Source organism: Penicillium coprophilum, assembly GCF_028826855.1.
Source record: "Penicillium coprophilum strain IBT 35676 chromosome Unknown utg000005l_segment0_segment0, whole genome shotgun sequence".
Lineage (NCBI taxonomy): Eukaryota > Fungi > Ascomycota > Eurotiomycetes > Eurotiales > Aspergillaceae > Penicillium > Penicillium coprophilum.
In genome coordinates, this window is record NW_026622724.1 from 1,375,961 (window position 1) to 1,390,883 (window position 14,923).

At 48.9% G+C, this 14,923-nt stretch overlaps 6 protein-coding genes across 6 annotated transcripts; 4 read left to right on the top strand and 2 right to left on the bottom strand.

The window, feature by feature from the left end:
- Positions 1-1,351: 1,351 nt before the first annotated feature.
- Positions 1,352-1,894, bottom strand: N7500_008114 (cytochrome b5-like heme/steroid binding domain-containing protein; the record flags this gene model as incomplete). The annotated part of the gene is made up of 2 exons (XM_056679258.1): positions 1,352-1,582; positions 1,658-1,894. The coding sequence occupies 2 exons, from the start codon at positions 1,892-1,894 to the stop codon at positions 1,352-1,354; spliced, it is 468 nt and encodes a 155-aa protein (XP_056529630.1).
- Positions 1,895-2,644: 750 nt separating this feature from the next.
- Positions 2,645-4,171, top strand: N7500_008115 (uncharacterized protein; the record flags this gene model as incomplete). The annotated part of the gene is made up of 3 exons (XM_056679259.1): positions 2,645-2,775; positions 2,831-3,859; positions 3,928-4,171. The coding sequence occupies 3 exons, from the start codon at positions 2,645-2,647 to the stop codon at positions 4,169-4,171; spliced, it is 1,404 nt and encodes a 467-aa protein (XP_056529631.1).
- A 547-nt stretch (positions 4,172-4,718) lies between these two features.
- N7500_008116 (translation machinery-associated protein 7) lies at positions 4,719-5,047 on the bottom strand (the record flags this gene model as incomplete). Its single annotated transcript, XM_056679260.1, has 3 exons — positions 4,719-4,816; positions 4,872-4,961; positions 5,026-5,047. The coding sequence occupies 3 exons, from the start codon at positions 5,045-5,047 to the stop codon at positions 4,719-4,721; spliced, it is 210 nt and encodes a 69-aa protein (XP_056529632.1).
- Positions 5,048-5,766: 719 nt separating this feature from the next.
- On the top strand, positions 5,767-8,306 carry N7500_008117 (putative serine/threonine protein kinase (Prp4); the record flags this gene model as incomplete). Its single annotated transcript, XM_056679261.1, has 3 exons — positions 5,767-6,518; positions 6,573-6,793; positions 6,853-8,306. 3 exons carry the CDS (start codon positions 5,767-5,769, stop codon positions 8,304-8,306), a joined length of 2,427 nt encoding a protein of 808 aa, XP_056529633.1.
- A 1,356-nt stretch (positions 8,307-9,662) lies between these two features.
- N7500_008118 (uncharacterized protein) lies at positions 9,663-10,053 on the top strand (the record flags this gene model as incomplete). Its single annotated transcript, XM_056679262.1, has 2 exons — positions 9,663-9,693; positions 9,770-10,053. 2 exons carry the CDS (start codon positions 9,663-9,665, stop codon positions 10,051-10,053), a joined length of 315 nt encoding a protein of 104 aa, XP_056529634.1.
- A 2,611-nt stretch (positions 10,054-12,664) lies between these two features.
- On the top strand, positions 12,665-13,974 carry N7500_008119 (serine/threonine-protein kinase; the record flags this gene model as incomplete). The annotated part of the gene is made up of 2 exons (XM_056679263.1): positions 12,665-13,262; positions 13,331-13,974. 2 exons carry the CDS (start codon positions 12,665-12,667, stop codon positions 13,972-13,974), a joined length of 1,242 nt encoding a protein of 413 aa, XP_056529635.1.
- Positions 13,975-14,923: the final 949 nt, after the last annotated feature.

Consider the following 14,923-nt stretch of genomic DNA (forward strand, 5'->3'; position numbering starts at 1 on the left):
ACCGCTTATCGTTTGACGGGCTTCTTTGATGGATAGGCATCTACCTGGCAGAATATTAGGTGGTCAAACTTCTTTTTATTGACTTTACTAACAACAACATAGTCATCTTGGAAGCGCCTAATAACCGTGCTAAACGCCCAGCTTGTTGGGCGCTTGGCCCAATTGTAAATATCTAACTAGCAGGTATAAGTGTATGGGGAGTTGAGCCTTGCGAAAAGCTGGACCGCGTATCCAACATATAGATACATATATAAATATATATACCTAGGCAGATACATAGATATGTTGTATGCAGATACAGTCATGTGACTGTATGATCTGCAGGGATCCACTTGAAACTCCCGTCCCTTTCTCCCATCCAATCAAGCCCAAGGCCTACCTACCTAGGTAGGTATGTACGTCATGCCGAAGAGAAAAGCATCTGAAACTGCTACAACCCGATCTCGTATCCGTAGCGGTCTCCCATTAGCGAACCACCATCTTTTATTGGTGAAAAATTGATGCTCGCAGCTGGAACGATATAGAAATTCGATGAATTGAGTCTCACAAGAACAAGAGCCAAGAAAAGCAGGCGGGGATGCCTTGTTGACTGAGTCCCCGATGTATTGCATCAGTTACGTGACAATGCATGCATTTACTAAATATGTGAAGATACTTGGTTCTGCCTCGTATGCTCAGACTTGACATGCATCGTTTTGATCATTGTAATAATATGTCTAATTGCCATACTAACAAATTTACAGCAAAGACCCGAATTCCCAAAGCACTCGCCCCGACAAACTCAAAGCGAGAAGACCAATTAGAGCAAAAGCTCGCTGGGCCCAATTCAATTCTCGGGGTGAAGCTTTCCCCTCTGATGCGAAGAAACGAGATAATTGGCACTGCGTCGTGCTTATGATGAGGTGAAATCTCACTGACAACACCTTCGACGGTCTAAAGAATCCACTGGAAGTCATTGTTCCCATTTCTTTCGAGCATTTTATGCTAATATTAAACTATGGTGTTCTCCTCCTAACTATCATATATTCGAGTCTTGGAATCAGAGAATGACCTTGCTGTATGGAGAGTCATACATGAGCGCATGTGCTCCGGTTTCTTTGGTTGTTTTATTACTACCGTGTATCATTGCCATCGGTAGCACATGAGCCAGCCGGGTTACTTTTCGGGAGTCTTTGATAGCATTTCAAATGAACCCGAGATTTGGTTGCCTTGATTTTGAACTGATGCCAAAAAAATAAATCACATAGCCCTCGTGGTTTTCAAACTCACGCTTGTTGTTGTAAACACTAGATATCAGCTATTGTCGTACACGGCCCTAGATATGTATCCACCCATTCCCTTTTTGGCGTGATTACGATTTCGGAGCTTCGGGATCGCCTTCAGCGACCAACTTTCCGACAACCAGGTACTTCTCCAAGAAGCGGTCTTCCCACGACTGTAGGTTCTCTAGTTGGTCCGCGTCCAAGTCCTTCAGATCATCCAGCGGTGCCGACAAGTCCTTTGTCAGCATCTCCTCATCGAAACTCTGGCAAGCCAAGCCGCGCGAGGCATCCCGGCCAGCGAAGTTCTCATAAGGCCCACCCTGTACCGATTGTTTTGTTAGCTTCAGCTCCAGCGGTGCTGTCTGGGTAGCATTTTACGAATCCCAAAAACATACCGGCCCATAGAAGTTCCTGCCGGGGGAGACATCGAAGACGCGGCCGCGGACGGAGAGGTAGACGGGCCGGCCTTCCTCGCCGTTGAACTCAATCAAGGTTTTGGGGGTGTAAGTCTTGAAGACAGTTGGTGGCGGGCCACGAGGGAGAACGATTGGCGCCTTGGGGCGGAAGTGCCAGTATACCAAGACTCCAAAGAGGGAGACTAAGATCAGGTTAATGGGCGAGGCGACAGACATCCTGTTGGGCAGCGAGCGGTTAGTTCGGTTGGGGTCTCATCTTCCGTTGCGTATCGAGTGAGAGCTGGGGGATACGAACACTTCAGCCTGTGGCACGGAATTATCTAGGATTTCCAGATTAGCGTGAGGTGTTCAGAACAAAGTCGTAGGACACATACCCATCGACGCAAATGGATTTACAGAGAAACCTTGCGAAGACCGGAAGCTCGGATGACATCGACCTCCCCGCCCCACGTGATTGGACCTTATATGGACATTCTCTTTGATTTGGATTCGCATCCACACAGGTTTATATTTAGGAAATCTACATTCTGACATGTGAATTGATTGGCTAGGCTCCCGGGCTTCATATGTAAAATGTAAAACGCCCGGAGTCCCTGAAATGTTTCAAGCTCTCTCCACTGGATCGCCCCCATTTTAATCTGCCCACTTCTATTAGCGGATGCCATGTCATTTCCATGTTATTTCCAACATTGATTTCTAGTTCCTCTTTTCTTTTCTGCAGTGTTCACCTCGTTTTGGTCTACATTATTCTTGCGTTCGGTCCTATATTCTATAGGCTTCCGTGTTAGGCTGTGCATTCTGGCCAAAATAGAGCCCCTTCCTTATTTTGCGATCCTTTACCTCTTTTCATTCCTTTTCATTACCTCTGCTGTGACTTAAACTTATGCATTGCTTTGCGTGAACTCTGCGCTTTCTTTTCCGACCAAAACCAGCCCGGTATCACGTCTAGAACGTGAGAAAATCAACATGTGGTCTAAACGGCCGTTCCACAAGGCCAAGCGGCCCTCGATCAGCGGCCCCATATTGAACAGCAATCCGCCCACCACATCAGACCCTGTGCATGATTTAGTCGCAAAAAAGTTGCCCCCTCTACCTGAGTAAGTCTAGTGTTTGTTAATACTCTAATAGCACATAATATCTAATGGGAAATAGCGATTTACATTCGTCGCTACAACAGGATCCGGTTCTGAGTGGTGATATCAATGAAAGAGACTCAGACGTCTCGCCTGCTGTCTCGCCAATTCTGGAAGCTCATAGGCGGGAAAGTCAAGGTAGTTTCTGTGTCTCATCCATCGGTGACGGAGACGAATTCCCTCGTTATGCGCGACAGGAGACTCGAGCCTCATCATCGCCAAGTCCTATTCCCAAGGTAGACTATGTTGACACGCCTTCTCATTCCAAAGTTCAGCCAGTCCAGCCAGTCCAGCCAGTCCAGCCAGTCCGGAATTACCAGGAACCTACGCGGTTCATCTCTGGAAAAACGACGCAATGGGAGAACTTTTCCGGCGAACCAACCACGAATGATACCGGTAGAGCTCACCAAATGTATCCTCGCAACACCTCCTTCAACAGATCCTCCGGAGCTCATTCGTCCAACCTGCTGAATTGGGGTCAAGGTTTCAATCCCAAAAAAACCCTCAATGCAGCTCGACACCGGATCAGCAGTTTCTCCAAGACTGAAGATCTTTCGCACAAGCGCAATGGCAACGGTGGGCCAAACTCGAATCCCCCGCTTGAAAACTTTGGGTTCGCTCCTACAACTGTGACCACCATCACTGCCGGCGGTCCAGTATCATATCCCCGGAGACCGGCAACGGAGAACGCTCCACTTCGCTTGCAAGAAGAGCCGAAACCGATATTCAAATTCGAAGATGAGATCAGCAACATGATGCTCATGAGCAATGAACCTAGGAGCCGTTTCAGCGCAACTACATACACAGCCACCGAACCCGGCAGTCAGGATGCAAGCCCGCGGGGAAGTATGCAACTCCAAAGCCGGTCTACGGATGATGTATCCACATCCTCTATTATGTCCCGACGCCGCCCAATCCCAATCAGCGACCCAATTTCGAAGAAGCAGCCCGCCTCGACTAAGCCCGTCCGAAAACCCACTCCATCCCAGGTCGCACAGCAGGTCGGCCAGATGCCAGTGCAGTCGCCTTCGCCTCCACCTCCCCCGAGGTACCACTAGATGCGCAAGGCCGCGTCAAAGCAATGGAGAACAAGCGGGACGACCTTGAACAGCGCAGACTTAGTTTGGAGGCATTGATCGTTGATTTGAGCAAGGTCATCCAGCCTACCTCGGCTTTATATGATCTGGCTGCTAAGTCTGAGGCCCAGAAGAGCATAAAGGCCATAGAAAATGAGATTGATGATATCAAGAAAGAATCGCACGATCTTGGTCTGAAGATTTCACGAGCGTGGCGTCGCCTGGACGAGAAGGAGAATGCTGGTGATGGCAATCATCTCTGGGTCAAGCGAGTCACGAGTTAGTGACTGTTGGAATTTGATTGCTCTATGTACGGCTGACCATGGTCACATTTCTGATGATACTCTGAAGTTTGTTAGCGTCTTCTTTGTTTCCTGTTTTTCTTCCCCTGGGCCAGTTTGCTTGTTCTTTATCCGATGTTGGGACATGGTGGTTGTGTTTTGAGCGTTTGATTCCCTTGCATGACAGGATGATACCCACTTTATTCGGAATTGCCCAGGCTATGGCGGTTTATGTTCATGTATTTATGTAATTTGATCCGGTTAATCTTATTGCGGTTCAACGAAAATGATCATTTTAGGAAACATATATATTTGAAAATGCGATCAAGCGCGAAATAGGTATTGGTGGCTAAAGATATACAGAAGACCCATAGAAATGAACTATGAGTGCAGTGATGCTGACGCGATCACACATTCGAAGCCAATCCATCTTCCGCTCTCTCATTGAACATGGCTCGTATAGATCGTGAATATGGACTCAAGAAACCCGGTGTCAAGGCTTGCTGTGGCGATCGTTGCTAAATGATCCGCCGAGGGGTATACGATCCGTTTATTTCTTGCCGGACTTCTTGATGCCTTGCTGGCCAGTGTTGAGAGGACCCTTCTTGCCCTTGGCCGCGTCCTGCATCTCCTTGCGGGCCTTGGCATCTAAAGAATATTGTCAGTACATGGCTCTCTGAAGAAAGTAATCAAAATGTCATACCAGCCTTGAGCTTGGCCTGGTGGGCAAGCTCATCCTCATCGAGTTCCTTCTTCTCCTTCTTGGCAGCCTTCAAGGGCTTGGCCTTGCCACCTGTAGATCATAAGGTATTAGGGAACAGGAGTCCAAAGTTACTAGAGTTTGAGGTAAGACGAACCTTCTCTGCCGATACCACCCATGTTGTCGAAATAGAATTAACTGGGAGAGCGGGTTGAAAAGATTCTTAGAATGGCGGGGATTCAACGGCGTTGGCAATGAGAAAAAAAAGATACATGAGGGGTGCTTATCCACACCCTCAGTGGCCACCTAGGCCAGGGCGCGGTGGCTGCGTGAAATTATTACATGGTGTAACAAGTACTGTAATGTTTCAAGCACATACAGATATAATCCATCGGACATCCGGCTAATCACTGGTGGGTATCAAAGTCTGGTATTTGCAATACCGATAGGCTACGCCAGAAATGGCTAGTGGTGTTTTCGAAGACAGTATCCCGGCCCACAACTGGCAGTCCGCCAAATTCATTCCACCGCCTACTACAAATGTACTAGCGCACAATCTGCCAGATCTCGACCATCAAGCAGCATGGCTCAATCAATCTCCTTCTGTCCTCGGTATTCATCTCGTGCACGAGCTCTTTACCTACTCTGTTTCTTCAACAAGCTATGCGCCAGTGATTTCAATCACTTTTGCAAGGCTTTGGTGTGAAGGCAGGCCTCCTACAGCCGGTTGGAATTTCACAACCCCTTTGAGAAGACTTACTGTCGGTAGAGCTTGTGCTAACTGAGCTTTCTTATTGAAGCTTCTTCCAAAGGCCGAGTGAAGTGACCCCAAAAGAAATCAGAAAGAACCAAAAGGCTTGTCTACGCACTTTGTTTGGATCTTCCGAACCCCGCAAATATGTCGCATCCCAGGTCGAGGTCCCCATCAGTCCCCTCTGAGGGTGAGATCGTCGAATCAGGCCCAGAGACGAAGGCAACTGCGTCAAAATTTCCTCTTAATGGCACCAGCGTTGACCGTCCCACCAGAGCTAGCCCATCCTCTGCGCCCAGATCTCCCGATTCATTGAAAGGCACTCGATCCCCACTCCGGCGGAGGTCGTGGACCAGGTCCTTATCGAGATCCCGCTCTCGCTCCCCGTATCGAGAGAATAAACCCCAAAAACGCAGTCACGACGATTTTCCCGAGTCCTATGATGGAGGTTACGACCGGCGACCCCGCCAGGAGCCTCCGCGACGTTACAGGTCCCGGTACGACGACAGACGCCGTGACAGGCCCGCTCCCAATCGGCGCCCGAACTCATACTACGACTACGATCGCGAAGAGACTCATGGAGATGCCCTACGATACAGTGATGATTATGACCGACATGACCGACACAAGGACAAGCGGCAACGCACTCGCAGCCGCACCCGCAGCCGATCCCCTTACCGTGAATCGAGAAAGCCCAAGCAGTATTCAGGTGATGAACATGATTCAAACATGGTTAATGCCAGGTCTTCAGCGGATACAGGAAGGCGCTTGCCCACTGAACAGTTGGTGAGGGAACGAGGAAAGACCTTGGTCGTCTCTCCGGACTTGAAGCTTGGTGCTGAAAAACAAAAGAACCAGGTGCAGGCTTCTTCTAGTCATCAAGCCCATGTGGCCGATGAGTATGTTGATTCTATTCTTGACGATGCAGCATGTGTGACTAACATCCATACCAGAGAAATAACCCCTAACCCGGAGATTGCGCAAGAGCCGGAGCTCGCTGAGCCCATTAACGAAGTCGATGCCCTTGAAGCTCGCCGGAAGCGCCGTGAAGCGATTCGGGCGAAACACCGAAGCCAAGCGACACCACTACATCTCAAAGCACTGAACGTCGGCGATGTTGAAACGGATTCATCTACGCCTGGCACTGAGCCAACTAGTGCAAAGGAAACATCTGGTGGGTCTTTATCAGACAAACTTAGCTTGATAGCAAAACTAAGTCATGTACCTCGATAGATTCTCCACGCGCATCTCCCTTCGAACAAGCCGGGGAAGCATTCCCTGGTTTTAGTATTGGAAAAGATATGGACGTGGTCAACGCCAATGCATCTCTTGTCGATGCTGATAAGGATGGTCCCTCCGCTGCTGATTATGATCCAACTCTTGACACGAAGGAAGAAAGACAAAAACATGCCAATGCACAGGATCAAAAGAACGACGTTTCTTCTGCTGCATACGATGAGACCAAGGCTGGCAAGCAGGACATTCTCCTCCCTGATGCTCCTCCAGCCCCAGCCCCAGCGCCGAAGGCAGAGGTATTTGATATGTTTGCAGACGACGACGACGACATGTTCGCAGAGGAAGCGCCTGACCCCAAACCAGCTCATGCTTCGGCCTTAAAGGTACCCCAGGGCAAAGAACTGGATATCAGCATGATGGACAACTGGGACGATTCGGAAGGTTATTACGCTGTTCGACTCGGAGAGCTGATCAACGGACGATACCATATCCACCAGAATCTCGGCAAGGGAATGTTCTCGTCTGTCGTTCGTGCAACTGACACCCAGACAGGGAGTCTGGTTGCTGTCAAGATCATTCGCCAGAACGCCATCATGCGCAAGGCTGGTATGAAGGAGATTGGCATTCTAGAGCAACTCCAAGAAGCCGATCCGGAGCACAAAATGCACACCATCAAGTTCGACCGATACTTCGATCACAAGGGTCACTTGTGTATGGTGTTTGAGAATCTTAGCATGGACTTGCGAGAGGTACTGAAAAAGTTCGGTAGGGACGTTGGCTTGAACCTGCGCGCAGTTCGGGCCTACGGCCAACAGATTTTCCTTGGGCTGTGTCTCCTCCGCAAGTGTAACATCTTGCATGCAGATCTCAAACCGGATAATCTTCTTGTGAACGAGCAACGCAACATTCTGAAAATTTGCGACCTGGGTTCAGCGTCGCCGGCCTCTGAAAATGAGATTACGCCATACCTCGTCAGTCGTTTCTACCGTGCCCCGGAAATCATCCTGGGTATCCCTTACGACTACGCCATCGATGTCTGGTCCATTGGCTGTACCCTCTTCGAATTGTACACGGGCAAAATCCTCTTCACTGGCCGAGACAACAACCATATGCTTCGGGCGATCATGGAGTGCCGGGGCAAGTACCCGCCGAAGCTTCTTCGCCGCGGAACCCTGACGTCTCATCACTTTGATGAAAAGCTCAATTTCCACAGCGTGGAGCAAGATAAGATTACCGGCCGTTTCCACACCAAGATTGTGGACTTTAAAAAACCGACGCGCGACTTGAAGACTCGCCTCATGGGACAAGGAACACGCGGAATGCCAGATTCCGAGGTCAAAGAGCTGACAATGTTCTTGGACTTACTTGACCGATGTCTGAGTCTCAACGCTGAGAAGCGGATCACCCCGGCTGAGGCGTTGAAGCACCCGTTCCTAGCGCCTAGGGTGTAACCTCATTGCCTGATGAATGGACTTTTATCTCTCTGGGTTTACCAGGTTGTCCAGTCCTGGTCCTGGGATGGCGTATTTCGGCTGAAAGCATCGGCGTTACCGGGGGAAGGGTTGGTCTATGGATTCTTGTCAATATGCAAACTACGACAGTAACTTAGTGTCTAACTTCTCAAATGCCAATATGTAAGATTTTCACAAGGCTCCAACCCCCTCCCGTCCTCAGGTCTAGGCCTCCTACAACGACCGAGGGTGGCTTGGGATTTGCCCAACCTTTCCTTAGATCATGAGCATAGCTCTGTGTAGCCAACAAAGAAACCCCCTAGCCCGTGCATCATTCCATCGTCCCACATCTAACCAGCTCCTACCAAAAACAACTAAGCCCTGGCCCCCAATTGCAACACCCAGCACATCGGTAGCGCGCGATAATGCGACTTGGAATCCGATTTATCACTATCACATAACACAAAACATCCCAGCACACCAAACACAAGCCCCCCGGCTCCCGCCCCCTATGGCCTTAGCCCCCTATCGACCCAAGCCACTGGTAACATAGATCTAGAACTAATCGAACGGCAATTCCACCCTCTCCCATAATGCATAATAGTACGAAGTAATGGCCCCAATGCTAATAAACAAAGAAACCCCAAACCTTCCAAGGTCCACGCCTGGACCCAGTCTCAGCACGGCAACACCCAATCAAAAACAGTCAGCCCCAACAAAACCATGGAACCCCAAGAGTCCACAAGCTCTAGATTGCCTCTAAGCCAAATTTAGTCTTAGGCCATTTTGTATCCGCGGTTCAGTCCAGCAATAGCCGGAATCTTCGAGTCTTTTCCTGGACTCGGGTCTCATTTTTGGGTTGTGGGGACCGAGCCTTGGATTCAGGAAAGAGTCTATCTTACCTTGACTACGGTGGAGTAGGGAGTACGGAGTAGATAGTTGATAGTTGATAGATGGTAGATGATAGATGCCAGAATATCCGATTGGCATGCTTTTTCGGCACATCTTGTAGGCATGGAGTACATGACACTAGACTAACTATTGCCTCCTGTCTCGGGTCAGTTCTCCTAGGGGCGGCAAAGGCGGGAATTTCTGAATTGCGCTCATGTTTCCCGGTATTGGTGGCTATTGAGTAGAAGACGTGTCGTCGAGGTAATTGTGAGCACATAAGAGACAGGGCTTTTGAGTTTGGATGTGCCGATTGGAACGGTTTTTCTTTTTCTCATAGTCTTAGATTTGCTTTTGGCCTGATAGATAGTTGCGTGGAACTAGGAGATATCGTGTCTGCGTTGGTTATGGTTGGTTCAAGAAAAGCAATAAGATTGGATATCTGTCCCGCGTTGATTTCGTTGCTGCATGTGGTTTGACTTGCAGGACCACGTCCTCGGTCTACGATATACATCATGATCATGTCAATAGAGGATATGAACCACGCGCTCTTCATTTCCGTGTGAGATTGTTAGTAAACACACAATTACGTTGTGTCGGATCGAATGGAAGTGGAGTGTTCCAGAAGGCGTCGGCGATCGGAAGAAAGGTGCCCCTTGCCACCCTAAGAAATCCACAATCGAATCCAACTACCGTGTCCCTACGAAATCCGAGCGATTGCCCCGTGGCAAAAGAATCCGCGACCGCAAAAATAGGACGGGCGTTTAATCTCCGACCCCCTTTCGTCAGGTTGATTGATCTATTGGTCTATCGATCGGGACTAGACATGGATGTTCGCGCTATATCAAGCCCAAAGTAATCATGATGTCGAGATGTGTTTATATTGTGGGTCCCGCCACCTGCAGGGCACCATCTGCCTTAGGCTAGAGGTGTTGTGTCGGGCGTTCAGAGGCAAGGATAAACAATCCTTGGAAAGGCAAAAAGAGATGATATTGTACGATGTAGGTTGTAACGGGTAAATGTGGTTGAGCACGGGATGATCTGTGGCGGTTGCTGAATATCATACTCCGTACGGAGTACTCGCGTTGTGGGTAGAGTACGGAGTAGATTGTTTCCAATAAGTTGGCCACTTTACTATACTCGATGACCAATATCCTCACACGATACGGAGTCCATATCCATACAATATTCAATATACAATCGAACATTGTAGTGATATATCGATCACCTCTGGCGGTGTAGACCCCGAAACCAAAAGCCGAAACCAACCTGCGCCGGCGACCACACTTTCACACGGAACACAACAATTGCCGGTCGCAGACATCAGACAAGGAAAAAGTAACAAGCGCCAAAAAAGCAACGGCCCGATTTCAAGTGAGAAACAAGACAACCCTTGTTTATCTTTGGACGAGCCAGCTGCATTGCCAATCCTGGGGTACATTAATCGTCATGCTCGGAGGCAAGGCACGGTACACAAAGGGTAACGGGCGTTCATCACATCTAGTACATATCATATCACACCAGTCCAAGATATTTCTACCTATACACTTTGTGCAACAAATAGAGTACGGAGTACATAGTTGTACATGAGACTAGTTACTATTGTACAGCAGCTCTGCATGGATAGGTTTCGGGTCTTCAGAACCGACAACAAATGTGATGAATCGTAACCACAATTTCTATCAGGTGATTGGACCAGCTGCGGGTTCACGGAGTCGATCTAGGGAGCTTTGCGGTAGATTATTGACTTTAGTGCAATTTTGTCTTGTTCGCCGCAATAGCACCAATAGAAGTACTCCGTGAGTGTGATGACTCTGTATCAGAGCACACTTCATGTCCCTTTGGCCATTCATGCTTGTCCCCCGGATGACTGGGGGGCGGGAATACAGTTCGAATCAGTCAGACTCGGGTCCGTACATGGCCCTTGCCTCTATATGACGCAAGTGGTGAGATACAAAGGAAACGCGATTCAAGACTCGAGGCCACTTGATGGGTACAGGGGTTAGTTCTTGCCGGCTAAACGGAGTACAGATCACTTGTAACTCATGCTGACAGAGCAAAAGAGTCAACAGGACAATCTAAAAGGAGAGACGGCAACAGAAATAGCAAGTGCACAGCAACGCCAATAATACGAGCTCTTGTCTGTACTCCGTGTACATTGTCCCAGATTGTCAAGGTACATTAGCGCCAGGAGAAAGATGAAGTGTATGGCCCGTGCAGGACTAGTCAGCAGGGAAGCGCCAACCCCCCACCTCAGCTACTCCTAGGGGATTTTCTCGAACAGTTCGAACAAATGGTTGGCCCTAGCGGCCCTCCATCATTGCCTCACTCTTGACCTTCTTTAGCGTCCTGTCTAGACCCGAGTCAGCCTAGAAGGGGGGGACCATGTGGGGTTTCATCAGGTGCAAGAGACGGTGTAGAAGGTCAACAAATGTTCAGATCAAGTTCATGATCTGGATCATACAACATAAAGCCAAAAAAAAAAAAAAAAAAAAAAAAAAAAGAACAGATATGCATTCATAACCCGATGTTCAGAGTACATTACTCGATCTCCATAGCTTTGCGGGGCTGGGGTGGCCATGAGGTTATTGGTTGAATGTCGGTGGCGGGTGCGTTGGCAAATGTGTGTCAGGAGGTTTCAAGGCAGAAACACCGTTGGGGAATACGTGGACAGCATTGCCACACTAGGCCTAGAAGGAAGAGGCGATGAGAAGGGAGAAAGGGAGTTTCCAGTCGATCGTTATGAAATCCATGGTCCAATCATCGGTTGTGGCGGCTGCAGGAAAGACCGACCGAAGTCATAATGATTGGTCTACCCAGACTTCATGCACACCGCTTCATACACATGGCCTTTTTCTCTCTCATTTGGGATTTTCCATCTTTTTTCTCTTTTGTGATTTGAGTGGATTTGGTAAAGATTGTACGCATCATGGATTCTTCGGGGTTTAGTGTCCTTTTTTTTGACTTTCCCTTTTTTTTTTGTATTTTTCTTTTTGAGATTCCATTCGATCCTTTCCCCTTTGGGGATTTCTTTTAATATAATTTCCCTTTTTTCCACTTTTATTATTCTCTCGAACCACGAGGCGACTATCTGCCTGATATCCTTTTCTATAATAATCTTCCATCCTCCTGGACTTGTGGACATCTTCAAACCCTCCCGTATATCTTAACCCTGTTTTGTTTATTTGTTTTGTTTTGTTCTGTTCTTCCTGGTTCGGATTCTGGTTCTCGTGCTGGTGACTTGTGCAACTCTCCTTCTCAACTATCAAACACAACCAGACCGGACCAAACGGACCTACATCGGACCATCTTGAAACCCTTGGATTGGAATGGATAGCTTTTGAATATCCTTGAAATTTTAGGTCTTATAATCTCCCTGGATCAGACTATCTTTGCGATCTCTCCCTCTTTCCTTATCTCATCCGGGAGAGGACCATTGGATCCCCTCTTTACGCAACTTCCCCAGGACAATGTACCCGGCCATGCTACCAACACCACCACCATCACCGGCTCCCCGCCGCTATGCTCCCGAGGATCGCCTAGGACTCGTATTAGCCAACCGGCTGGAACTCACCCGAGTCTTGGGTGTCGGAGCCTACGGCGTCGTTTACACCGCGGTAGACATTCACACCAACGAGGTCTATGCCGTCAAGGTTCTTTCCAAGGATGGTCTGGATGCCCGTCAACTCAAGTTCCAGCAGCGTGAGATTGGCCTTCATCACCTGGCTAGCCAACACCGCAACGTGGTCCCCTTGGTCCGCATCATGGATTCCGTGGATTGTACCTACGTCGTGATGGAGTACTGCCCAGAAGGAGACCTGTTCTCAAACATCACCGATAAGGGAAACTTTGTCGGTAATGATCTCTTGGCCAAGAATGTATTCCTCCAAATCCTGGACGCCGTACAATTTTGCCATTCTCTCGGGATCTATCACCGGGACCTCAAGCCTGAGAATGTACTCGTGACCGAAAATGGAAGGACCGTCAAGCTTGCCGACTTTGGCTTGGCCACCACTGATTATTATACGACTGATTTTGGATGCGGTTCCACATTCTATATGTCACCTGGTAAGCCCTCAGCCTCATCTACCCTCTTGCTGTCACGGCTTGTTGTGGCTAACATGACGCCTTGATAGAATGCCAACAATCCAACGCTCGCCCTTTGTCCTGCTACATGTCCGCTGCCAACGACGTCTGGAGTCTGGGCGTGATTCTGGTTAATCTAACCTGCGGTCGCAATCCATGGAAACGTGCCTCGATCGAGGATTCCACATTCCAGGCCTATCTCAAGGATCCATTCTTCTTGAAGACCATTTTGCCTCTTTCTTCGGAGATGGTTAGTATCTTGAGCCGGGTGTTCGAGCTTGACCCAATCAAGCGGATCTCCATCCCGGAGTTGCGCCAGCTCATTCTGGAGTGCCCTCGCCTCACGGAGGATCCCATGGTGCAAACCCCTTGGGTGCCAGAACAGATCGACTACATTCCCCAGCCCCAGTTGCCAATGTTCATGCCACCCATGGAGCCCCTGTATGCCCAGACCTCTGGCTCGTCCTTGGACTCCGCGCACTACTCGGCCTTCTCCCAGTCTGCTGCTTCCGACGGTTCGGCCATTACCGAGGATTACTCGGATATTGATACCATGTCGCCCGCAGTTTCGGAGCAGGTCCCCGATTGCAAGGCAATGTTCCCTTCTGCCTGCGCAGAGCCCTTCTTTCCCGCAGATCCCTTTGCTTATGGCCTCGATTACGCCAATTTACACGGCCTCGAGATTCCCGTCTAATCGCTCCTTGCCTCGCAGCAGCATGACCTGACGTTCTTCCCTTTACATTTTTCTTCCTTGATCGAAATCCTCCAGGGGATCTCCCTTTCACATATCTTGGGGTCCCTTGGTCTCCTCCGCCACCGAGCGGACTCTTCAAAAGCTGCCGAACTAAAAGTTGATCGCGTTGATCATGATCCACTGGACTCGGCCACCAGCTTTTTTTTCCCTCTTTGGACATAATTCTTGACTCTCCTCCCCTGGACCACGGCATTTCCCTGGCTTCACGACTATGACCTTGCATGGACCGTTTGACCACAGTCCTATGTCTTCCTTGCGATCGGGTCTCCTTTCTTATTGTTTTAATATTTCGACACATACCCGGAGAGGTTTTTTGTTTACGTTTCCATTTTCTGGCGTGATATACACTGGGAAGCATGATTTGAAGATACGCCCCTGGGCGGGCTGATGAATATGTGGTTTTTTATTTGGATGTATGACATTTTCAAGTTGGCGTTGACGCACGAAAGTGTTTATTTTCTCTGTTTATCTTTTGGGGGAGGCTTTTTGTTATTTTGACCTAAGGGTGATATTCTATGTGCATAGACTTTTTTTTCGCATTGGCGGGATATTTCGGGACTCGTTCCCTTATACGATATGATACCTCGGTGTGGCATCAAATCTACACCACTGCATTCTACTTCAAAATCTTTGCTTTTGTAAAGTTAACCCGTTTTCAAAAGTCCCAGCCTCTCTCCATATTGTTGTGTGATGTTACACCGTCCGACAGCGGTCGAGACTCGGGCATGAGAGATGATGTTTTGTGTTTCGTGCAATGGGGCCCGTGAAACTGCTGCCCAAGTGGGACGCAAGACGGGATCCATTCCGAGTTGACGGGTAGATGGGTCTGAGATGAGTTGGATGAGGTTTTACAGTACCAAGCCTGTGCAGTTCGTGCAGTTCGTGGTTG